The 27,558-nt window shown below is 38.6% G+C and overlaps 2 protein-coding genes across 7 annotated transcripts in view; one reads left to right on the plus strand and one right to left on the minus strand.

Annotated features, from left to right (window-relative positions):
• The window catches only part of LOC138306858 (transmembrane 9 superfamily member 2-like), a 187,307-nt gene that overhangs the window by 61,719 nt on the left and 98,030 nt on the right, over positions 1–27,558 (plus strand). The gene's annotated exons all lie outside the window — the stretch shown is intronic.
• The window catches only part of LOC138306863 (sulfotransferase 1B1-like), a 43,903-nt gene that overhangs the window by 11,577 nt on the left and 4,768 nt on the right, over positions 1–27,558 (minus strand). For 2 of the 6 annotated variants that reach the window (XM_069247367.1, XM_069247371.1), the window contains exons 2-3: positions 1,280–1,455; positions 369–677 (exon numbers count right to left, since the gene is read on the minus strand). In XM_069247367.1, the coding sequence (XP_069103468.1) occupies positions 369–677; positions 1,280–1,455 (485 nt within the window). Of the gene's footprint in view, positions 1–368; positions 678–1,279; positions 1,456–16,780; positions 16,949–25,074; positions 25,292–27,558 lie in introns of those variants that run through there. The other 4 variants (XM_069247368.1, XM_069247369.1, XM_069247370.1 and 1 more) reach the window with 4 other exon arrangements.

The raw sequence follows: 27,558 nt of genomic DNA on the forward strand, positions 1-27,558 counted from the left end.
GGATCCGTCAAGGAGGAATTGGGTACAATTGCACTCTATATTTAGAGCTCTGACTCTTCAAGGAAAGAAGTGTGAGGCGGGGCCATTAATCTTCTCGATAACCCACTGTAGAAGAACAGGGAAAATACACATATGATTCCTGTCGAGTGTCATGACCAGGAATCGAAGCAGGCTCTCGTTGTGAAAAACTAAGCATGCTCCGTCAGCTGAGTGACAGAGACCGTTTGTATGAACAAACTACATCGACCTGCTCCTTTTATTACATAAAGGCCAAACCCAATCCTTAATGCGAATTTGAACTATTGTATTGACAGATACTTTGAGATTTGAAGTGTACAAATCATTACAATAACCAATATGATACTGACCTTGTCCACATGTAAACAGAGGAAGAAATGCCCAAAACGTCCCGTTATAACCCTCAGACATTTTCTTCATGTGACAGTAGAATGAGACGGAGCAGTCTTTGATGTTTCGATTGATGTAGATAACACGACATTTCTTATCGCGAATCTCAGAAGGGAAGTTTTGAAATAAAAGGTGACTAACTAAAATTCTTGGAGATGGCATGTCCTCGAAACAGGTCTCCCCTAGTGAACCTGACGTAGCGTATGACGTCATGAAGTCAACCTTGCCAGTAAGAAGCATGTTGGTGATCTCATATATCCAGTGTTTACCTCGAAAAAAGAATAGAAAACATTATTGATTTTGATTATTAATCTTTATAATATGTCGAACCGGGTAAATTTTGTCGGGGAAATGTAATTATTAAATATAATTACAGTGATAGTAACCCCTGGGTAATCTAGGATGTGAAAGAGTGAAAGTAACACCTGGGGTATCGAAGATATAAACAGTGATAGTTACCCCTGGGGTATCGAGGATGTGAAAGAGTGATAGTAACCCGTGGGGTATCGAGGATGTGACGGCAGTGATATTAAGCCCTGAAAGACCAAGGATGTAAAAGAGTGATAGTAACCCTTGGAGTATTGAGGATGCAACGGCAGTGATATTAACCCCTTGAATAATTGAAGATGGAAAAACGACAGTGATAGTAACCCCTGGAGTATCGAGGATGTAACAACAGTGATAGTAAACCCTGGAGTATCGAGGATGTAACAACAGTGACAGTAAACCCTGGAGTATCGAGGATGTAACAATAGTGATAGTAAACCCTGGAGTATCGCGGACGTAACGACCCTTATAATAACGCCTTAAAAACCACACCGACCACATACATAGATCGAAATATCGACAAGAATACAGCTTATATAATTACCTGCCTTGGGGTATGACGCTATGAAAACATCGTCCTCCCTTACTTTGATATTTTTGAACGTATCCACTCTTTCTTTCAAATCTCCTTTTGAGAAACTCGGGAAATGAATGTCTCCATAAGTACGCATATTGAAGGATGCGCCATCTTTATCCGTTACTGTCACAGTCTCCATGTCCCTGTGTCACAAAAACGTAGATTATCAAATTCATGATCAGGGTCTGACATGACTAATGTCTTGAAGCCAGGCATCTACAGGGCGACCCATATTTCATGTTACACGTTAAAAATGCTTTAGCTTTTGCCTTTTGACATACATTAGCAAAAAAATGTAAAGTTATAATATATGAAGGCATACAATCGAAAGTTTTGTTCTTGAATATTATAAAGGAATAATTCATTCTCCTTAAAAGCACTGACGTCATAATGATATACAGGTAATGAGAAATGATCAATACGTTGTAAGACATGGTGATTTTTTGTTCTCTAATGTCCCATTTCTCAACAAATCAAATCATTTCTATGTGAGTATTGCCAGAATTACAGGAAGTAATCACCAACACCAGAAAACATCAATTAAACATGAGAAAATAAAATAAATCTTCCATACTAATGTTCTTAAGTTGCTCAAATGTCGAGGATAACGTCGTTTGATAGCATTTTACAAAAAATGTGTCTTTTTACAAAATTGTTGCTAAGATGACATTTTTATTTTGTTATGCTGATTTTATGAAGAAAACAAAATTTTTGAATAGAGGCCTTTTCCAGTGAAATGTAGGTGATTTACATTTTGTATTAAAACTTTGAAAGTTAACATAATTAATGGGACACTCTGTATAAATATCGTCCAGACAGACCAAAGACGTATAAAGTTTTAAGGTTTTAAGGATTCTTAATCAATGTATATGACACACAAAAGGTGGGTTATAAGAGGTCATATATTGTAAGTACATTACATGTATGTAGAAATGACATATCGGGAACTCCCACTGACCGGCGTGTATGTAGGTCATGTTTAATGACATATCGGGAACTCCCGCTGACTGGCGTGTATGTAGGTCAATTTAAATGACATACCGGGAACTCCCGCTGACTGGCGTGTATGTAGGTCAATTTAAATGACATACCGGGAACTCCCGCTGACTGGCGTGTATGTAGGTCAATTTAAATGACATATTGGGAGCTCCCGCTGACTAGCGTGTATGTAGGTCAATTTAAATGACATATCGGGAACTCCCGCTGACTGGCGTGTATGTAGGTCATGTTTAATGACATATCGGGAACTCCCACTGACTGGCGTGTATGTAGGTCATGTTTATTGACATATCGGTAACTCCCACTGACTGGCGTGTATGTAGGTCAATTTAAATGACATATCGGAAACTCCCGCTGACTGGCGTGTATGTAGGTCATGTTTAATGACATATCGGGAACTCCCACTGACTGGCGTGTATGTAGGTCATATCTAATGACATATCAGGAACTCCAGCTGACTGGCGTGTATGTAGTTCATGTTTAATGACAAACCGGGAATTCCCGCTGACTGGCGTGTATGTAGGTCATGTTTAATGACATATCAGGAACTCCCACTGACTGGCGTGTATGTAGGTCATATCTAATGACATATCGGGAACTCCGGCTGACTGGCATGTATGTAGTTCATGTTTAATGACATACCGGGAATTCCCGCTGACTGGCGTGTATGTAGATCATATTTTAATGCCATATCGGGAGCTCCAACTGACTGGCGTGTATGTAGGTCATGTTTAATGACATACTGGGAACTCCCGCTGACTGGCGTGTGTGTAGGTCATGTTTCATGACATATCGGGAACTCCCGCTGACTGGCGTGTATGTAGGTCATGTATATGTTATGACATATCAGAAACTCCCGCTGACTGGCGTGTATGTAGATCATATTTTAATGACATATCGAGAACTGCTACTGACCTGCGTGTATGTAGGTCATGTTTAATGACATATCGGGAATCTACTGACTGGCGTGTATGCATGTCATGTTTACTGACATACCGGGAACTCCCGCTGACTGGCGTGTATGTAGGTCAATTTAAATGACACATTGGGAACTCCCACTGACTGGCGTGTATGTAGGTCATATTTTAATGACATATCGGGAACTGCTACTGACCTGCGTGTATGAAGGTCATGTTTAATGACATATCGGGAACCTACTGACTGGCGTGTGTGCATGTCATGTTTAATGACATATCAGGAACTCCCGCTGACTGGCGTGTATGTAGGTCATATTTTAATGCCATATCGGGAACTCCAACTGACTGGCATGTGTGTAGGTCATGTTACATGACATATCGGGAACTCCCGCTGACTGGCGTGTATACAGATAATATTTAATGTCATATCGGGAACTCCCCCTGACTGGCGTGTATGCAGGTCATATTTAATGACATACCGGGAACTCCCGCTGATTGGCGTGTATGTAGGTCATATTTAATGACATATCGGGAACTCCTGCTGACTGGCGTGTATGTAGGTCATATCTAATGACATATCGGGAACTCCGGCTGACTGGCGTGTATGTAGGTCATATTTAATGACATATCGGGAACTCCCGCTGACTGGCGTGTATGTAGGTCATGTTTAATGACATACCGGGAACTCCCGCTGACTGGCGTGTATGTAGATCATATTTGAATGACATATCGGTAACTCCAACTAACTGGCGTGTATGTAGTTCATATTTAATGACATATCGGGAACTCCCGCTGACTGGCGTGTATGTAGGTCAATTTAAATGACATACCGGGAACTCCCGCTGACTGGCGTGTATGTAGGTCAATTTAAATGACATACCGGGAACTCCCGCTGACTGGCGTGTATGTAGGTCAATTTAAATGACATATTGGGAGCTCCCGCTGACTAGCGTGTATGTAGGTCAATTTAAATGACATATCGGGAACTCCCGCTGACTGGCGTGTATGTAGGTCATGTTTAATGACATATCGGGAACTCCCACTGACTGGCGTGTATGTAGGTCATGTTTATTGACATATCGGTAACTCCCACTGACTGGCGTGTATGTAGGTCAATTTAAATGACATATCGGAAACTCCCGCTGACTGGCGTGTATGTAGGTCATGTTTAATGACATATCGGGAACTCCCACTGACTGGCGTGTATGTAGGTCATATCTAATGACATATCAGGAACTCCAGCTGACTGGCGTGTATGTAGTTCATGTTTAATGACAAACCGGGAATTCCCGCTGACTGGCGTGTATGTAGGTCATGTTTAATGACATATCAGGAACTCCCACTGACTGGCGTGTATGTAGGTCATATCTAATGACATATCGGGAACTCCGGCTGACTGGCATGTATGTAGTTCATGTTTAATGACATACCGGGAATTCCCGCTGACTGGCGTGTATGTAGATCATATTTTAATGCCATATCGGGAGCTCCAACTGACTGGCGTGTATGTAGGTCATGTTTAATGACATACTGGGAACTCCCGCTGACTGGCGTGTGTGTAGGTCATGTTTCATGACATATCGGGAACTCCCGCTGACTGGCGTGTATGTAGGTCATGTATATGTTATGACATATCAGAAACTCCCGCTGACTGGCGTGTATGTAGATCATATTTTAATGACATATCGAGAACTGCTACTGACCTGCGTGTATGTAGGTCATGTTTAATGACATATCGGGAATCTACTGACTGGCGTGTATGCATGTCATGTTTACTGACATACCGGGAACTCCCGCTGACTGGCGTGTATGTAGGTCAATTTAAATGACACATTGGGAACTCCCACTGACTGGCGTGTATGTAGGTCATATTTTAATGACATATCGGGAACTGCTACTGACCTGCGTGTATGAAGGTCATGTTTAATGACATATCGGGAACCTACTGACTGGCGTGTGTGCATGTCATGTTTAATGACATATCAGGAACTCCCGCTGACTGGCGTGTATGTAGGTCATATTTTAATGCCATATCGGGAACTCCAACTGACTGGCATGTGTGTAGGTCATGTTACATGACATATCGGGAACTCCCGCTGACTGGCGTGTATACAGATAATATTTAATGTCATATCGGGAACTCCCCCTGACTGGCGTGTATGCAGGTCATATTTAATGACATACCGGGAACTCCCGCTGATTGGCGTGTATGTAGGTCATATTTAATGACATATCGGGAACTCCTGCTGACTGGCGTGTATGTAGGTCATATCTAATGACATATCGGGAACTCCGGCTGACTGGCGTGTATGTAGGTCATATTTAATGACATATCGGGAACTCCCGCTGACTGGCGTGTATGTAGGTCATGTTTAATGACATACCGGGAACTCCCGCTGACTGGCGTGTATGTAGATCATATTTGAATGACATATCGGTAACTCCAACTAACTGGCGTGTATGTAGTTCATATTTAATGACACATCGGGAACTCCCGCTGACTGGCGTGTATGTAGGTAATATTTAATGTCATATCGGGAACTCCCCCTGACTGGCGTGTATGCAGGTCATGTTTAATGACATATCTGGAACTCCCGCTGATTGGCGTGTATGTAGATCATATGTAATGACATGTCGGGAACTCCCGCTGACTGGCGTGTATGTAGGTCATATTTAATGACACACAGGTAACTCCCGCTGATTGGCGTGTATGTAGGTCATATTTAATGACATATCTGGATTTCCCACTGACCGGCATGTATGTAGGTCATGTTTAATGACATACCGGGAACTCCCGCTGACTGGCGTGTATGTAGGTCATATTTAATGACATATCGGGAACTCCCGATGACTGGCTTGTATCAAGATCATATTTGAATGACATATCGGGAACTCCAACTGACTGGCGTGTATGTAGGTCATGTTTAATGACATACCGGGAACTCCCGCTGACTGGCGTGTGTGTAGGTCATGTTTCATGACATATCGGGAACTCCCGCTAACTGACGTGTATGTAGGTCATGTTTAATGACATATCGGGAACTCCCGCTGACTGGCGTGTATGTAGATCATATTTTAATGACATATCGAGAACTGCTACTGACCTGCGTGTATGTAGGTCATGTTTAATGACATATCGGGAACCTACTGACTGGCGTGTATGCATGTCATGTTTACTGACATACCGGGAACTCCCGCTGACTGGCGTGTATGTAGGTCAATTTAAATGACATATCAGGAACTCCCACTGACTGGCATGTATGTAGGTCTTATTTAATGACATATCAGGAACTCCCACTGACTGGCATGTATGTAGGTCATATCTAATGACATATCGGGATCTCCGGCTGAATGGCGTGTATGTAGTTCATGTTTAATGACATACCGGGAATTCCCGCTGACTGGCGTGTATGTAGATCATATTTTAATGCCATATCGGGAACTCCAACTGACTGGCGTGTGTGTAGGTCATGTTACATGACATATCGGGAACTCCCGCTGACTGGCGTGTATACAGATAATATTTAATGTCATATCGGGAACTTCCCCTGACTGGCGTGTATGCAGGTCATATTTAATGACATACCGGGAACTCCCGCTGATTGGCGTGTATGTAGGTCATATTTAATGACATATCGGGAACTCCCGCTGACTGGCGTGTATGTAGGTCATATCTAATGACATATCGGGAACTCCGGCTGACTGGCGTGTATGTAGGTCATATTTAATGACATATCGGGAACTCCCGCTGACTGGCGTGTATGTAGGTCATGTTTAATGACATACCGGGAACTCCCGCTGACTGGCGTGTATGTAGATCATATTTGAATGACATATCGGTAACTCCAACTAACTGGCGTGTATGTAGTTCATATTTAATGACATATCGGGAACTCCCGCTGACTGGCATGTATGTAGGTAATATTTAATGTCATATCGGGAACTCCCCCTGACTGGCGTGTATGCAGGTCATGTTTAATGACATATCTGGAACTCCCGCTGATTGGCGTGTATGTAGATCATATGTAATGACATATCGGGAACTCCCGCTGACTGGCGTGTATGTAGGTCATATTTAATGACACACAGGTAACTCCCGCTGATTGGCGTGTATGTAGGTCATATTTAATAACATATCTGGATTTCCCACTGACCAGCGTGTATGTAGGTCATGTTTAATGACATACCGGGAACTCCCGCTGACTGGCGTGTATGTAGGTCATGTTTAATGACATATCGGGAACTCCCGCTGACTGGCGTGTATGTAGGTCATGTATATGTAATTACATATCAGAAACTCCCGCTGACTGGCGTGTATGTAGATCATATTTTAATGACATATCGAGAACTGCTACTGACCTGCGTGTATGTAGGTCATGTTTAATGACATATCGGGAACCTACTGACTGGCGTGTATGCATGTCATGTTTACTGACATACCGGGAACTCCCGCTGACTGGCATGTATGTAGGTCAATTTAAATGACATATCAGGAACTCCCACTGACTGGCATGTATGTAGGTCTTATTTAATGACATATCAGGAACTCCCACTGACTGGCATGTATGTAGGTAATATCTAATGTCATATCGGGAACTCCCCCTGACTGGCGTGTATGCAGGTCATGTTTAATGACATATCTGGAACTCCCGCTGATTGGCGTGTATGTAGATCATATGTAATGACATATCGGGAACTCCTGCTGACTGGCGTGTATGTAGGTCATATTTAATGACACACAGGTAACTCCCGCTGATTGGCGTGTATGTAGGTCATATTTAATGACATATCTGGATTTCCCACTGACCGGCGTGTATGTAGGTCATGTTTAATGACATACCGGGAACTCCCGCTGACTGGCGTGTATGTAGGTCATGTTTAATGACATATCGGGAACTCCCGCTGACTGGAATATCGAATAAAACACATGCCATGTTGTGTCCACTGTTACATGGTGTCAGAAGTGAAAATGAACGGTTTACGAGCCCCAGAATCCCTAAAACTTGACGGGAACTTGTCAGAAAACTGGCGCAGGTGGTATCAAAGATTTCAGATTGATGAAACAGCGACAGGAATCGCAGAGAAAGCGGAAGGTGTCTGTTTAGCAGCGTTTCTACATGTTATCGGTACAGAAGCGTTGGACGTGTATAACACTTTATAATTTGAAAACCCTGGGGACGGAAATAAACTGGAAAAGGTTGTTGATAGATTCAAAGCCTACTGTAATCCTAGGTCTAACGTAACATATTAACGTCATTTGTTTTTTATGCGTAACCAGGAAACAAACGAAACAGTTGATCAGTACGTCACTGAACTCAGAAATAAAGCATGCATGTGTGAATTTGGAACACTAAATGACAGTCTAATCAAAGATAGGTTAGTTTGTGGCGTGCAAGATAATGCAGTACGTGAAAGACTTCTGCGTGAAACGGACCTCGATTTAACTATTTAAAGCAGTGGATCTTTGCCGTGCATGTGAAGCTAGTAAAACACACGCACAGGGCCCACGTGAGGGCGAGAAATCTCAGTAAGTAAGTCTGGTGAAAGAAAAGAAAAAACATTCCGGCTCAAAACTTCAAAAATATGTCGAAAAAGCAAAACACGTCCCGGTCAAGAGAAAAACTTAAAAGAATATGGAAGGTGTGGTTACAACCATCATCCTGATAAATGCCCCGCTATTGGTCAAACGTGTAGCAAGTGCCGCAAACCGGACCATTTTGCGGCGAAGTGCCATTCCAAAACCCCAACAAATAATCATTCTCAACATAATAGGAGAAGGAAAGGTCGACAGGTACATTAAATTGATGATGATGAGGAGGAGGATTACGATGAACATCCATTATTCGTGCAAGCCATTGAAAATCAAACTGTCAAAACAAAACAAAATGGCGATGAAAAAGATTGGTTTGTGACTGTGAAAATAAACAATCAAAACAAACAGTTCAAAATGGACCCTGGAGCCCAATGCAATGTCATGTCACAGAAGGACTACAAAAGGTTAGGTGGAACAGTGACAAAAGTGAAACCAAAGAAACTGGTAACATACACTGGTCAGCGAATCAAAACGGTTGGTACTACAATCCTAACATGTGAGTACAAGAATGCCTTCCATCTACTCGAATGCCAAATTGTGGATCATGATGTGACTCCTGTTATCGGACTCAAACCTGTAAGGACTTGAATCTTATACAGAGGATCGAAACTGTCGAGAAAACACCAATACTGGCAGAATACACTGATGTGTTTGAAGGGCTTGGCAAAATTCATAAACATCACATAAACATTGACAAATCAGTAAACCCAGTCGTTCATCCACCCAGAAGTGTACCAGTCATGCTACATGATCGTGTCCGTAAAGAACTTGACCGGATGGAAAAATTAGGTGCAGTCGAAAAAGTAACTGAACCAACAGAATGGGTCAACTCTATGGTTGTGGTTACCAAACCCAATGGAAAATTGTGTGTATGCATTGACCCGAAGTACCTAAACAAGGCTATAAAAAGAGAACACTACCCGATGAAAACCATAGATGATGTCACATCCAATGTTTCTGACGCAAAATTCTTTTCTAAGGTCGACGCAGAATGCGGATTCTGGCAAGACGAACTTGACGACGAAAGCAGCAAATTATTTACCTTCAACACACCGTTTGGTAGATATATAGACTTCCATTCGGAATATCCTCAGCTCCCGAAGTGTTCCAAAGGGCAATATCCGAGATCTACGAGGGAATGGATGGAGTGGAAACTATTGTAGATGACATTCTAGTATGGGGTCAAACTAAGGAGCAACACGACAGTAGACTACGTGCTGTACTTGATCGTGCCCGTGACCGCAATCTTAAACTAAATCGAAATAAGTGCGAAATAGCCATATCTGAGCTACAGTACATCGGACATACCCTCAGCGACAAAGGTTTGAAACCGGACTCGGAGAAAATCCGTGCAATACGCGAAATGCCAGAACCTACTGACAAAACCGGCGTACAGAGGTTTATGGGAATGGTTCAATATGTCGCGAAATTTATTCCAAACTTGTCAGAAGTCAGTGCACCACTACGCCAATTGTTGGAAAAAATGTGCAGTGGCATTGGGATAAGCATCACAGTCAAAGTTACGAACGCCTGAAGGACTTAGTATCATCGGCACCCGTGCTCAGATTTTATGACGTAACTAAACCAGTTACACTTTCTGTTGATGCCTTCTCCATGGGACTAGGAGCAGTGCCTCTCCAGGAAAATCAACCGGTCGCGTTCGCATCAAGGTCGCTTACACCATCACAAAAGAGATATGCTCAAATAGAAAAAGAGATGCTGGCTATCGTGTTTGGAACGAAAAAATTCCATCAGTATCTCTACGGCAAGAAAGTAAATATTCAAACTGACCACAAGCCACTAGAAATCATAGTGAGAAAAGCCCTGTACTTGGCCCCTACGCGTCTACAAAAAATGCTATTGAATCTACAGCAGTACGACGTAAATGTAGAATATATACCGGGAAAATATCTGTACATCGCAGATACACCGAGTGGAGCACCATTGACTGAACAAGCTTCTGATCTAGAGGAGGAATATAATGTGAAAGTTATACTGGCGGTCTAATAAACTGGACATAATAGCCAGAGAAACGGAAAATGATCCAGGCATGAAACTTATGAAAAAACTTGTACTGTCAATCGCTGAAGTGGTAGGCAGGTGCAAAGTCTGCCAGGAGCATAGACATTCAAATTCAAAGGAACCATTCATACCACATGAGGTACCGGATCGTCCATGGTCAAAAATCGGATCGGATCTCTTTCACTTAAGAGGAGAAAACTATTTACTACTTGTGGACTATTATTCCAAGTTTAAAGAAATCTCGAAGTTGGCCGACACGAGGAGTGAAACCGTAGTAAACCATTGTAAATCACAGTTTGCAAGATACGGTATTCCAGATATTCTCATGTTACCGGTACGGCTGTTCATACTTTTCATTGCATATACTCATTAATAAAATCACAACAATTCAAGTCTTCCCTTCTCTTCTCTGTATTTTCCATATGCGTCTTTCTGACGCAGATATACATAATAAAATACAAAACGGAAACGAATACAAAATTATCCAGAAAACTAATTATAACAAATATTCAGAATATAACAAAACCTTGACTCAGAAATACATAATTCACATTACTTTAGAAATAAAATAGATTTCTTGTAACATTCTTATGATTCAGAAATAAACTAGATTGATAGCAAAGTAGCATTTACATAATTGAAACGATAAGTAAAGGGGAATAACTCTGATGAGCTTATAGCAAATCAACACACATCTATTGTAGTATATAACACTTATCACTGACAACGGACCACAATATAACTGTCGTGAATTCCGCAACTTTGCTACAAAGTATGGATTCGAACACAGAACGTCTAGTCCCAAATACCCCCAGTCAAATAAACAAGAGAATCTATAACAAGGAATGAATCAATTATGAATTTTCACTTTCCAACACCAAAATATTGAATCAATGATGCAAAAGTTACATATATATATGCATACTGTGAAATTGATGTAATGTCAGAATATTATCAGTTAATTTCCAAAACAAAAATATTCAAAATAAATTGCAATAATATTTGATCTATTACAATCCACTCTAGGACAAAAATATGAACAGTAATATTCATGAAAATCAATTGCATTCTTAATAGCATAAAATATACAATTAAAACAATTCTACGATTTGCATATAATACTTACAGAAGAGTATACACATGTTACAATATCATTACATTTCACATTTTGCCCCTCGTTTGGTTTGAGATTACATACAGTGTATATAATACAGTCAAACAGATTCCATTCAAAAGTGAAAAACATCAAATTTAACACATGACATTTGCAGTTTGAAAAATATCAGAGAGATATTTCATGAACACCATATATATGTCTGACACCTGGGCATTTATCAATTCAAATTAAAATGAATATTACTTAGAAAATTTGATGAGACAATATACAACAAAATATTACTGGCCTAATGAGTTGTATTACAATCACTCATTAAAGGATTTCAGGCCATTGTACCAAAATTATATATAGTAAAACAATCAATAATCAAATTCAAATATTACAAAACATGGTGAAGGTAATTATTCATTCTTGAATGTGTCAATGTACATTCAGGGAATGACCAAAAATACATTTTGATTTAATTATCACAAGTTATAGCATCAGACTATATAGCTAGAGAACACTTAAAGCGACATGTCCACCGCATCATGAACAAGAGGCCCAGAGGGCCTGTATCGCTCACCTGGTTTGTGTGTAATGCCAAGTAATGTTCTGAATACAGGTTCATTGTTTCTTTTCTGAAGGAATTTTGATATTAACCTCTAAGTCCCCTATTGGGCCCCACCCCTCCTGCCCCCAGGGGGTCAGAGCCAATGGTTCTGTTCTCCTTCCCCCAAGGATGTTTATGGCCAAATTTGGTCACAATCCAAGCAAAACTCTAGGACAAGTAGCGATTTATAGGATTTACCTTTATTTCCCCTATTGGGCCCCGCCCCTCCTGGCCCCGGGGGGTCAGAGCCAAAATTTATACAAGTTCTGTTTCGCTTCCAAAAAGGATGTTTGTGGCCAAATTTGGTTACAATTCATGTAGAACTCTATGACTAGTAGCGATTTATAGGATTTACCTCTATTTCCCCTATTGGGCCCCGCCCCACTTGCCCCTGGGGGATCAGAGCCAAAATTTATACAAGTTCTGTTTCCCTTCCCCCAAGGATGTTTGTGGCTAATTTTGTTTACAATCCATGCAGAACTCTAGGACAAGTAGCGATTTAAAGAATTTACCTCCATTTTCCCTATTGGGCCCCACCCCTCCTGCCCCAGCGGGGTCAGAGCCAAAATTTATACAAGTTATGTTCCGCTTCCAAAAAGGATGTTTGTGGCCAAATTTGGTTATAATTCATGTAGAACTCTATGACTAGTAGCGATTTAAAGGATTTACCTCTATTTCCCCTATTGGGCCCCGCCCCTCCTGCCCCCGGGGGACCAGAGCCAAAATTTATACAAGTTCTGATCCCCTTCCCCCAAGGATGTTTGTGGCCAAATTTGGTAAACTTCCATTCAGAACTCTATGACTAGTAGCGATTTAAAGGATTTACCTCTATTTCCCCTATTGGGCCCTGCCCCTCCTGCCCCCGGGGGACCAGAGGCAAAATTTATACAAGTTCTGATCCCCTTCCCCCAAGGATGTTTGTGGCCAAATATTGGTTACATTCCATTCAGAACTCTATGACTAGTAGCAATTTAAAGAATTTACCTCTATTTCCCCTATTGGGCCCCGCCCCTCCTGGCCCCGGGGGGTCAGAGCCAAAATTTATACAAGTTCTGTTCCCCTTCCCCCAAGGATGTTTGTGGCTAATTTTGGTTACAATCTATGCAGAACTCTAGGACAAGTAGCGATTTAGTGAATTTACCTCTATTTTCCCTATTGGGCCCCGCCCCTCCTGCCCCCAGGGGGTCAGAGCCAAAATTTATACAAGTTCTGTTCCCCCTCCCCCAAGAATGTTTGTGGCTAATTTTGGTTACAATCCATGCAGAACTCTAGGACTAGTAGCGATTTAAAGAATTTACCTCTATTTCCCCTATTGGGCCCCGCCCATCCTGCCCCCGGGGGTCAGAGCCAAAATTTATACAAGTTCTGTTCCCCCTCCCCCAAGGATGTTTGTGGCCAAATTTGGATACATTCCATGCAGAACTCTAGGACAAGTAGCGATTTAAAGGATTTACCTCTATTTCCCCTATTGGGCCCCGCCCCTCCTGGCCCCGGGGGGTCAGAGCCAAAATTTATACAAGTTCTGTTTCGCTTCCAAAAAGGATGTTTGTGGCCAAATTTGGTTACAATTCATGTAGAACTCTATGACTAGTAGCGATTTAAAGGATTTACCTCTATTTCCCCTATTGGGCCCCGCCCCTCCTGCCCCGGGGGACCAGAGCCAAAATTTATACAAGTTCTGATCCCCTTCCCCCAAGGATGTTTGTGGCCAAATTTGGTAAACTTCCATTCAGAACTCTATGACTAGTAGCGATTTAAAGGATTTACCTCTATTTCCCCTATTGGGCCCCGCCCCTCCTGCCCCTGGGGGATCAGAGCCAAAATTTATACAAGTTCTGTTCCCCTTCCCCCAAGGATGTTTGTGGCTAATTTTGGTTACAATCTATGCAGAACTCTAGGACAAGTAGCGATTTAGTGAATTTACCTCTATTTTCCCTATTGGGCCCCGCCCCTCCTGCCCCCAGGGGGTCAGAGCCAAAATTTATACAAGTTCTGTTCCCCCTCCCCCAAGAATGTTTGTGGCTAATTTTGGTTACAATCCATGCAGAACTCTAGGACAAGTAGCGATTTAAAGAATTTACCTCTATTTCCCCTATTGGGCCCCGCCCCTCCTGCCCCCGGGGGTTAGAGCCAAAATTTATACAAGTTCTGTTCCCCCTCCCCCAAGGATGTTTGTGGCCAAATTTGGTTACATTCCATGCAGAACTCTAGGACAAGTAGCGATTTAAAGGATTTACCTCTATTTCCCCTATTGGGCCCCGCCCCTCCTGGCCCCGGGGGGTTAGAGCCAAAATTTATACAAGTTCTGTTCCCCCTCCCCCAAGGATGCTTGTGGCCAAATTTGGTTACAATCCATGCAGAACTCTATGACTAGTAGCGATTTAAAGGAAATGTTGACGGACGGACGGACGACGGACGACGGACGACGGACGACGGACGCCGCGCCATGGCATAAGCTCACCGGCCCTTTGGGCCAGGTGAGCTAAAAATTAACATTAGTGACATGACTATCAAAATTGAAGTCCAGATAATTTACATGAAATCAACAATTCTATCTAAATTTCACCAGTGCAAATACTAAATTTTGCACAATTTATAATATTTTTCTCTTTATTGAATTAGTCCATATATTTTATTGGAAATTAATATAAAATCATTCTCTAAACCATTTCTGTCAATATGTAAGTCATTTTTATTTTTACCTGTAATTAATTATCTATTGTCAAGTATATCCTAGCTAAAGGTGCCAGAGTTAATCCCTTACTCCTGGGACAAACAGGAAAGGATTAAGCCTTCAATTATCTCAAACATTTCACTTATATTTATAGACATGTTAATTGTTTCTCACCTATTTTTGCCTTGAGAAATACATGTCACTCTATTTTGAGAACTTTGAGTAAAAAGGCAATTGCCACCTGTCACTAGATTTTAGAGTAGGGATTATATGATTCTTATTTAAGGAGATACATCAGTTAGTTAAGAGTAAGTTGGAGAGTTCAGTTAGGAGTATAGAGTCAGAGATTCTTATATTTGGATGCATGAAAAATCAAGTAAAGTGGCAGTTCCACCATTTTGTGAAAAATCATATTAAAGCAACACTTTCATCAAATCATGAAAAAATCTAATTAAAGGGACATGTCTAGTAGATTTAAAAAAAAATCACCTTAAAGTTACATGCCCGTCATATTTCGAAAAGTCACAACGAATTATGTAAAAATAATATGTAGATTTACAGAAAAAGAGCACATATACATGTATTTGTCCATCCAAACATTCAGCTACACATCACAATATCAATAAGGTCAATGAATGGTCGGTGGGGGTCTACGAGCTACAGCCGAGCGACACTTCTCATTTAAACGACTCCCATGAATCCACATAGACTGATGAGCCGGTTCACCAGCAAAATGTACTAAAAATTCCTTTTCCCCTGTGTTTTCTCTTTGTGCCAGCAATCGGTTCGCACGATAATAGTTCTCATCAGATGAAGACGAAATAGACAGAGGGGACAAGAAATCGGAATTTCGGTATCGTTCTGGTTTTCGAACATTGCGAACTGGGCGAGACGGTTGCTTCTGAGGGATTTGGTTCACAAGAGATTTTGCGGGTAACACAGTATTTGAGTCATCACTAGTACTTGAGGTTAGGTACACTGCATTATAATTATCATCACTTTCAATCACCAAATCATTTTCAGAATGTATGAGTGTATTTGTGTCATTATCACTATTCGACTCGGATTGGTCATCCACATGATTGTCAACAGAATCAAGAAAGAAATCCCGCGGGTTAGGTTTACGAACAAAAGCCTGTTTGAGGCGGTTGATATGCACAGCGTCCTTGACACGACCATTAACAGAATCTCGGAGCTTCACAAGATGAGGACTGTCAACAGAAAGAACTACAAATGGACCAGAATAATGCGGCTTAAACTTAGCTCCTCGTCCAGCAGGTTCAACGAGCAGGTATACATAGTCCCCAACCTGAACAGATAGGGTATGCACGACTGAATCGACTCTGTCCAGCATTTTTGTCTTGGTCTGCTGTACACTTTCTAGCACATCCTCTCAAATGAATTGTAAACGACTAGCAAGATTTTTAACATACTGGTGTTAGGTCGGGTGGCTGTGTAGGGTCAACACGACCGCTTCTTTACATGTTCACGTGGAGTTTGCCCGGCCGGTCATATCAATTTCGTCATAAAAACAAACCATCAACCATCACTTACCTCAAGAGGTTGAGTGACTCGCTTGGCAGTGAGAATGTTCATAATTTAGGATTCTCCACCATGTTACCGGTACGGCTGTTCATACGTTTCATTGCATATACTCATTACTAAAATCACAACAATTCAAGTCTTCCCTTCTCTTCTCTGTATTTTTCATAAGCGTCTTTCTGACGCAGATATACATAATAAAATACAAAACGGAAACGAATACAAAATTATCCGGAAAACTAATTATAACAAATATTCAGAATATAATAAAACCTTGACTCAGAAATACATAATTCACATTACTTTAGAAATAAAATAGATTTCTTGTAACATTCTTATGATTCAGAAATAAACTACATGTAGATTGATAGCAAAGTAGCACCATAGCACAATATAACTGTCGTGAATTCCGCAACTTTGCTACAAAATTAAGTGTGGATTCGAACACAGAACGTCTAGTCCCAAATACCCCCAGTCAAATGGGATGGCAGAAAAAGCTGTTCGAACGGCAAAAAGCCTGCTCAAAAAAACCCAGCAGGATGGAACTGATCCGTACATTATTATGATCGTGGTTCACGAGAGTTGCCTCCCCTGACACTTGGACAAAATGTAAGAGTACAATCTGGAAATGTATGGCAGCCCGGTCGTGTCATCGATCTTCACAAAACTCCACGTTCTGCCCTTGTCAGAGCAAACAATAACGTGTATCGGAGGAACAGCCGACAACTTCGCGCTACTAAAGAAACATTCACAGAGATGGACTAGCTACTAGCTGAATCATCCGCGAGTGGGTGTGGAAACAGAGAAACTGTATCTCCGTGTTCAGAGACTGTTACACGAAGTGGTCGTGTGGTACGAGAACCACAGCGAATGAAGGACTATATGAAAAGTTCTGATAAGCCTAATGATCGGCATACAGTAGCTGTTAGTCAGATATATGTGTAGGACTCAGTAGAGACACTTTCAGTTCTAGTCAAGAGTTTGTTTAATATGCATCTATTGATATAGAGACTGTCAATAATGTTTGAGTTTCTGTTTCTGCACCATTTCAGTTTTTTGTTTATATTCACATAATACTCAACGTAAACAGTGATTTGGTAAATTTAATAATTCGTTTAATAGTCTTCTAAAGTTATATTCTTTTAAAAATACATTACTGAGATATAGTAAAATAACATAATTACCTCCCTTTATATATCACAAACTAAAGTATCTAGTTTTGGCTATTTTATTACAAACATATATAAATAAATATATGCCCTTTCACCCCTGGTCTGAATTTCAAGCAAGTCCATATTTCCAGATTTATACTGATAATAAGGGGTGAAAGGGCTACATATATAAGCAATTTCAGGCAAGCACAGCTTTACAATCTAAGGCAAACACAGCTTTACTAATCTAAGGCAAACACAGCTTCACAAGCAAGCAAAATCAACCATCAACACATCACATCATACATTACATGCAGCTAGCAAAATTGTCTGACATGCATAAAAAATTTATCAAGCACTCATGCAAGTTATGCAATTTAACTGAGCATGATTAAATAATTATGTAGAAAATGCATATTTATCACCTATAAATGTAACAGATACAATGAAAATATTGATTACTACATGTATATGTATATATATATATATAAAGCCACATAACATAGCCAAAATTAGAAATTTAGGGTGGGTAGGGAGGGTTTTTGAGCGGTCTTTCTGCATCGGGACAATCTGAGAGAATGAATTCTCGGGCTATCGCACCTGCCTATGACCAATGGACAGCGTGTGGATTAAGAGGTGAAAGTTCACCAAGAAGGTAGCTAGGACGAGATGACAGGAGAGCAGTATTCATGCACAGGTGGCTATGATTATACATTTATGACAGGGGCTGATATATATTCAGAAGTTAATTAGTTATTTAGAATTTTTTTTTATAAATGTTCATTCTGATAACTATCTCCCAGTTCTTTCAAATTACATTTGTTGTGTCAATTCACTTTAGCTTAATTAAAAGGGGAGATGTGATATGAGTATCTACGGTACAGGCACACTTAGCTAGGTATTATGTCATCAGCTTATGTGTTCTTTATGTGTACTGTGTACTATGTCATCAATATCGAATAAAACACATGCTTTAGAAGTCAGCCATCTTGTGTCCACTGTTACACTGACCACAGGTGTTCGTTTCTAATATAAGTATTAGTATAATACTGGGTCAAGGTCTATAACTCGGCCGGCCATATAACACTACCCAATTTCAGAAAAATTATGATTATTAACCAACCGTATAGGATATGATAATAGGAATACTCTCAATCGACAACCAGATAATTTATCTTTAATATGGTATATGATACAATATATATCATGCCGTATAAATGTCACTAGGTATCCAGAAACATCGGAAAACAGCCAGATTTCAACTGGTCGGACACTGTGGTGTCCTCCGATAAACACGCCAGGGCTCTAATAGGTAGCTCAAAAACCACTGCATGTCAACATTTCAGCTTCATAGGAATTAAAGTTTGGTAATACTAATACTAAATCGTCTGCTCCTGTTTTGATGGTGAAAAAAATACCATTTGTTGGCGGTGGAGCATCTTTAAGTTGAAACAACTTTTCAGTTTAAGTTAAAAAAACTTTTCTACTTAAGTAAAACTCTTCATTCATTCAGTAGACTGGGCAGTCTGATGGATTAAGTTCCTGCGTGCTGCCAGCTCCGCTACTAGGCTATAGGTGACTATTTTATATTTAGTAATTAGATGGGAATAAAACTGTAATAGATAATTAGGTACGGGAAAGGGGGCTGGTTATAATATGTGTGTTGATGTATGTATGATGTATGTTGTAAATAGTTACTCTTATAGTCATAATAAACTGTTCATTATCGTCTAAACCCGGTAGTTTGTTCTTCCTCCTACCAACAGACAAGCATATTAAGTAATACCCAACGAACCTGGGTTGCACTAGGGGCGCGTCGGGTGTAGTTTGACATCGTTGCAAACTGGGCCCGTCTCGCTCCTGTTACACATGTATACATGTATATGTACATGTATTTAGTGCTAACATTGCGGAGACGTCATGCATAGACGTTTATAACCAGATATAGGGCCTATTAATAACTTGGTTTATAAAGCACTGGTATAACTAAAAGTTTGCTATTTCACAAATGACTTGAAATATGATAAATGAAGTAAATTATGCATGTAGGCAAGCCTATACTGTCAAATTTGTATTAGGCATAGAATTTTATTAAATCATTAACTATTTCTTAGAAATCATCTGATTATCATTTAGGTTCAAACAATTATCATAAAAATTCCGGGTAAATATAAGATACGGCCACCTCCAAACAATTACTTTGACCATATATTAGGCATAGTTTTTATTGTTGATTCTATGGGGGGAGGTACCTGAAACCTGCTAGAAATACCGCCTCTGTTTATAGCGTAAAATCTTACTTTTGTTTTCGTTTGTAACACCGCTGCTGATGGACTGATACATATCTACTTCTTGGAAAAAGTGATTCATGAAATCGAAAACAGTAGTGTAAATTCCAAACTTTTCTTTTCAATATTATTTCATACAAGACTGTTCAGTTATTACGTACTGTATACACATATGATGCAAGGGAACTACATAAAGACAATTATCACTATCACTATCAGTGTCAATGGACACTGTTTCCGTTTCTTGGGTAGGAAAGGGACAAGGAGCTGGAATTTTGGGACATTTCGACTGACTCAAATGAAGGAAATACAGGCTACATGTAGCTCATAAAGTTTGGAATACAAATAAAACAACAAAGTGCTGTCATAACTTGTATTTTTCACTTTAAACACATTTCAGAGAGTGAGCGACGTCCAACTTCAAAGCCACAGTCAACCACAGTGTACCATTATTAGATTCTTTTGATGTACGTGATCATCAAAGGATCAAATTACCTGTGTCTTCTGTTGCCTTCATTTTTGCTATGCCATAGCCCAAGGGTGGATATAATGTCAGTAGATAGTAATCCCTGGAGTATTGAAGATACACCTCTGCAGGATTATTTAGTTTTGTAAACTTAGATTAAAATATGGTGTTACGAAATATATTCCATATTAAGATAATTTAAGATAACTAATAACGGATTTCTATGAAGAGGCACACATGCGTTTGAGAGCAACATTGAACATGCAACCATTTCTGTGGGCAGAGAACTGTGCAAGCTGTGTTAGAATTCATGGTGAGAGGCAGTGAATGGATGGCTGTAGAATGTTACCATCTTACTCAATGATATTGGATTCATAAAACATCAAAATGTTACTGATGATCTTTGGGTACTCAACACTTCAAATACTGACAGCATATTTTACTTAATCAGTAAATGTTTTATTATTACAATATTGATAGTGGGGTTTTTATTCAATTATTATATTTTATTCTAATTGTAATGGTAAAATTACTACCATAACCTTTATTCTCTTCTTGAGAATAAATTATTAATAAATAGATTTAACACACATTAGAAATTCTAATAATTTTATTTGCTCAAAGTTTTCAATTTTGCACAGTGCAGCAGGACAAAAAGCACCCACAGTCTGATCTGCAAACACAAGAGTTTCTTCAATATTCTCTAGATGCAAAAATATATTTTGAGATTAATGAAATATCATTTAAATTTCTTGTCATAATTTTCCATTCAGCTTTAAGTGTTCAACAGTTTCTAGTGATATAATGACAGTGAAAATAACCTCTGGAGTATCAAGGATGCAGTTTCCCATGTTATGAATATGTCATTGTTCTGTAGTAGAAGGGGATACAGTTATGTACATAAAATTTTAAATAAAAAAAACCCCCAACAATTACGTAAATATAACATGGATACAAATAATTGAAATTCACCTGTGGTTTGTCGTAACACGTGATTGGTTTACATGCACATATCGCGATCGGTATATGCAGATTCAGGCCTATGGGAACATACTACAACAATGACTGCTAATAAATAATTGTTTAATAATCCTCTCAAGGCTGGCTTCCTAATTAGTGTCACTTTAAAATTGTGACTTACCTGTACATAAACACGCGTGTTTACAAAATCACACTCGGCATGGCTCGATCATGACCGGAAGCGTGTTTGTTTAGGAATCATTAGAAACGAAAGTGTTTTCTAAGATTTGTATGGAATGTTGATAGTGTAAAATAATTTAAGAAACCCACAATGCTAAATGTTTAACTAGTCGTTGCAGATGTACTAGTATCTTAGTCATACAATGTATTTCTTCGTTGGAAAAATAGAAATCTACTTTCGTTTCATTTACCGTAAATTATATTAACCAATAGAAACGGAGAGTGTAGTCTGCTCACGGTAGGTGAAAACTATTGTTTATTTTACTATTTTGAAATACCATTAAATTCTGAAATAAGAATGATGCTTTTTTATTTGTTCAGGTACTATATTCCGTATATGCTTGATGTATGAACCATTGAAGTCAGTATACGTATACCACCGGGAAATCAGGGTGCATGTCTATTATCGTGACATTAACCAATAGAAACGGAGAGTGTAGTCTGCTCACGGTAGGTGAAAACTATTGTTTATTTTACTATTTTGAAATACCATTAAATTCTGAAATAAGAATGATGCTTTTTTATTTGTTCAGGTACTATATTCCGTATAAGCTTGATGTATGAACCATTGAAGTCAGTATACGTATACCACCGGGAAATCAGGGTGCATGTCTATTATCGTGACGATCATATTATCGTAATTCATTTTTTTTTTATTTACAAATGTATTTTAGAAAAATCCGAAAACATCTGAAAACATATAACTAAAAACATTTAATAGAAAACTTATAAGTTGGAAAATCACGATAATATGCTGAACACGGTAATAGGCCATGTACCCGACTGTCATAAGATATAAGGACCGTTGAAAACCATGTTCTGACCAAACCTAATGGCATTACGTTTGAGTCGAATTCCGGATGAGTCGAATTATTTTCGTTGGTCCATTGAATTTCGAGATAACGAGTTTCGACTGTATTTACATGGCTAGTAAGAGGCTGAACTTGGTACATCTACCACCCCAGTTAAGGTTCACTGATCTGGACCTGGACCATCCAAAAACATACAATCATTTTATTACAGTAAAAAGAATAGTGATGATGCATTTGTGTTTCTTCAGATGTGAACAGGTAACAAGACATTCAAACCTAATACAGGTGAAGATCTGATTTAATGTAAAGTATATACATGTAACATGTGTATATACAAAGAAGTCTGGAGTTATTCTTGTTTTATTGCACTGTTTAAATATTAGAGTTAAATTCTATCTTTTTTACCTCATTTAATAAATATGTTATTTACAAATAACCCAAGTTATAGGTTGACTGCTTTGCAATCTTAAGATTTAGTGGTAACTATTTTATCAAACAGCAATTATATCAAAAGTCAAGTTCTGACATCTTATTCTTAATCTCTGCTAAATCTTAAAATCTTTGAAAAGAGAGTATGAAATTGCACATAATATTAAATAAATGAAAAGCCTGAATGTAACTAGAATGACTGTTTGTTTCAATGTTAGCATATTAAAGCTTTGATCATACTCTATTGCTTTCTTATCAAAATCCAAAAAGGAAGGGATTGATCATTACATGTATTTTGCCTTATGTTTGTTTACAGATTTACATGAGAAAACTGAATATACAGTGTATTATTTGGTTTGTTAATAAAATTGAATATTTAGTCTCAAATAAATCCCATCAGTATTTCAAATTCAATAAATGTTATTGACTCATAGATATTAGACATTGGCCTATGGCTGTCAACAAAAAGCTTTATCCTCTCCAATTTGTATAATTGTGGTTTTCTTTTTCATTGCTGCTCACAAGAAACATTTGAATGGATCATCAAATAGACAACCAGAAGACTGATTTCTCTTCTTAAAAACATTTGAAGTGTCATCATAATTGTCCCAAGTAAACCAAATAAGATACATGTACATACATTCTATATACATGGTACATGTATAAATATTTAATGCTTCATAAAATGAAAGGAAGACAAGTAGATTTTTTTTAAATATCTGCTGAAGCAATACTCCCTCTCATTCTACAGAGTACTCCCTTAATGTGAAACTCATGTGTAACTCACCAGAGCAAACTTAGTACACTTTACTTATACTGACTAAAGTATACCTAGTGCATTAGCAATCTGTTTCTATTTGCAAAGAAATTTTCATCATATGTAAATTGTCTGTGCTGTCAAAAGCATGTACTTAATGTTTCTGGTGTTAAATAGGTATTAAATATACCGGACATGTACATTATGTATAATTTAATGTACACATGTATACATGTACATTGCCTCCCGTAATGTAGGGAGGCCTACAAGTGTACGTGCTGTACATGAATAATGTACGTCGTACTTTTGATCATTGAATTTATTAATTTTTATTTCAATGGCGTTAACTACAGACACAAAGATTGGTCCACAATTATTTCTCAATAATCTTTCATATATGAATTGTCAGTATATTCAGGTTTCATAATTCATATGGAAAATGAGGATTTTTAACATTTTTCAATCTGCGTTCCGTACAAATGGATGATCAGAGTGTGTAATATAACATTACATTGAAGCGACGAGTTACCCCTATATTTCATCTGTGACTATTTCAGAAATAAGAAAATAGTATAAAGATACCTTATTCAAGCACTTATTATCTTATCATGAGTTGTCACGCCGGTATTTACACCAAAATCAACGCGTTTCGTCGTGTTGACATCAGTAACAAATGTGTCAGGTAATAGACAGGAAGTGCCGTTTTTGTCAGGTGTTCCTTACGTCATTACAAAATATGCCGCTTACATCACTGAGAAATGCAAATGGTCTATTACGTGTTCTGTTCTGTTGCCTTCGGTTTTACTATGAAACAGTCCAGGGGGTGTAGAAATCGTAAGTGATCGAAACCCCTGGAGTATGATTGTTCCTATACAAAAACTTTTATAATGACTCATCAACCCAGTACCCCAAAGTGACCACCGAGTGGTCGAAATCCGGAGAGAACCTAATAACCTACACGCTAAATATAACTTCCGCTTCCGTGCAAACAAGGCTCAATTGAACGCCGGTCACTGACCAATAGCTTGGGATTGGCAACTGGGTTAATTAGGTGTGACCATCAACAGTAAACTACCTAGATAAGATCTGTTATCACAGTTCCCCTGATTTCATCATGAATTTTGGTCAAGATGTATAAACCTGTTACTGGATTACAGACTAAAAGAATACAATAACATATAGATTCTATATACTAATACATACATACATACATGTACCGTACAAACCCGTTCTACCACAATATATTGGATGATAAAGTTGGAAACAAGCTTACGTCGTGGTTATGGAGTCGTCTGCTATACAAGGATTATTCATCAGCTGTATAGTGAAGGTCGGTCATGTTTATTCACTACCGCAGACAGGCGTGACATATATTAGCATTTCTGAAGGTCATACTCGATGCACATTTTCTACCAATACGTGTAATGGGAAGGCGGGAGATGTTTTGGGTTTACTAGTTTAACACCATATTAACCACGGTGATCTTTAAGCGTCATGGACCCCCCAGAATGCCCTAAAACCATTTTGAGATGTTTTAAATAGAGGTCTTAAATCAGTAAAAATCATTCTCTTCATATATAGTATATACGTAAAGGATGGAAAGTTCCTCGACTCCAAACTTCTACCCCACCTAGCTTTAGCGGCTAATAAAAACGGTTACTACCGTTGGGCTAAGCAATGATTTTCCTTTTCTGATCCTAATTTTCAAACAATGCGGGAGATCATCTAGAAAAGAACTCTGCTGAAAAAATCTTATCAATAACTTAGGGTCTGATGGTCAGATTTGTTTCATTAACCGTAAATTATATTAACCAATAGAAACGGAGAGTGTAGTCTGCTCACGGTAGGTGAAAACTATTGTTTATTTTACTATTTTGAAATACCATTAAATTCTGAAATAAGAATGATGCTTTTTTATTTGTTCAGGTACTATATTCCGTATAAGCTTGATGTATGAACCATTGAAGTCAGTATACGTATACCACCGGGAAATCAGGGTGCATGTCTATTATCGTGACGATCATATTATCGTAATTCATTTTTTTTTTATTTACAAATGTATTTTAGAAAAATCCGAAAACATCTGAAAACATATAACTAAAAACATTTAATAGAAAACTTATAAGTTGGAAAATCACGATAATATGCTGAACACGGTAATAGGCCATGTACCCGACTGTCATAAGATATAAGGACCGTTGAAAACCATGTTCTGACCAAACCTAATGGCATTACGTTTGAGTCGAATTCCGGATGAGTCGAATTATTTTCGTTGGTCCATTGAATTTCGAGATAACGAGTTTCGACTGTATTTACATGGCTAGTAAGAGGCTGAACTTGGTACATCTACCACCCCAGTTAAGGTTCACTGATCTGGACCTGGACCATCCAAAAACATACAATCATTTTATTACAGTAAAAAGAATAGTGATGATGCATTTGTGTTTCTTCAGATGTGAACAGGTAACAAGACATTCAAACCTAATACAGGTGAAGATCTGATTTAATGTAAAGTATATACATGTAACATGTGTATATACAAAAAAGTCTGGAGTTATTCTTGTTTTATTGCACTGTTTAAATATTAGAGTTAAATTCTATCTTTTTTACCTCATTTAATAAATATGTTATTTACAAATAACCCAAGTTATAGGTTGACTGCTTTGCAATCTTAAGATTTAGTGGTAACTATTTTATCAAACAGCAATTATATCAAAAGTCAAGTTCTGACATCTTATTCTTAATCTCTGCTAAATCTTAAAATCTTTGAAAAGAGAGTATGAAATTGCACATAATATTAAATAAATGAAAAGCCTGAATGTAACTAGAATGACTGTTTGTTTCAATGTTAGCATATTAAAGCTTTGATCATACTCTATTGCTTTCTTATCAAAATCCAAAAAGGAAGGGATTGATCATTACATGTATTTTGCCTTATGTTTGTTTACAGATTTACATGAGAAAACTGAATATACAGTGTATTATTTGGTTTGTTAATAAAATTGAATATTTAGTCTCAAATAAATCCCATCAGTATTTCAAATTCAATAAATGTTATTGACTCATAGATATTAGACATTGGCCTATGGCTGTCAACAAAAAGCTTTTTCCTCTCCAATTTGTATAATTGTGGTTTTCTTTTTCATTGCTGCTCACAAGAAACATTTGAATGGATCATCAAATAGACAACCAGAAGACTGATTTCTCTTCTTAAAAACATTTGAAGTGTCATCATAATTGTCCCAAGTAAACCAAATAAGATACATGTACATACATTCTATATACATGGTACATGTATAAATATTTAATGCTTCATAAAATGAAAGGAAGACAAGTAGATTTTTTTAAATATCTGCTGAAGTAATACTCCCTCTCATTCTACAGAGTACTCCCTTAATGTGAAACTCATGTGTAACTCACCAGAGCAAACTTAGTACACTTTACTTATACTGACTAAAGTATACCTAGTGCATTAGCAATCTGTTTCTATTTGCAAAGAAATTTTCATCATATTTAAATTGACCGTGTTGTCAAAACATGTACTTAATGTTTCTGGTGTTAAATAGGTATTAAATATACCGGACATGTACATTATGTATAATTTAATGTACACATGTATACATGTACATTGCCTCCCGTAATGTAGGGAGGCCTACAAGTGTACGTGCTGTACATGAATAATGTACG

Source organism: Argopecten irradians, chromosome 14 (genome assembly GCF_041381155.1).
Source record: "Argopecten irradians isolate NY chromosome 14, Ai_NY, whole genome shotgun sequence".
Lineage (NCBI taxonomy): Eukaryota > Metazoa > Mollusca > Bivalvia > Pectinida > Pectinidae > Argopecten > Argopecten irradians.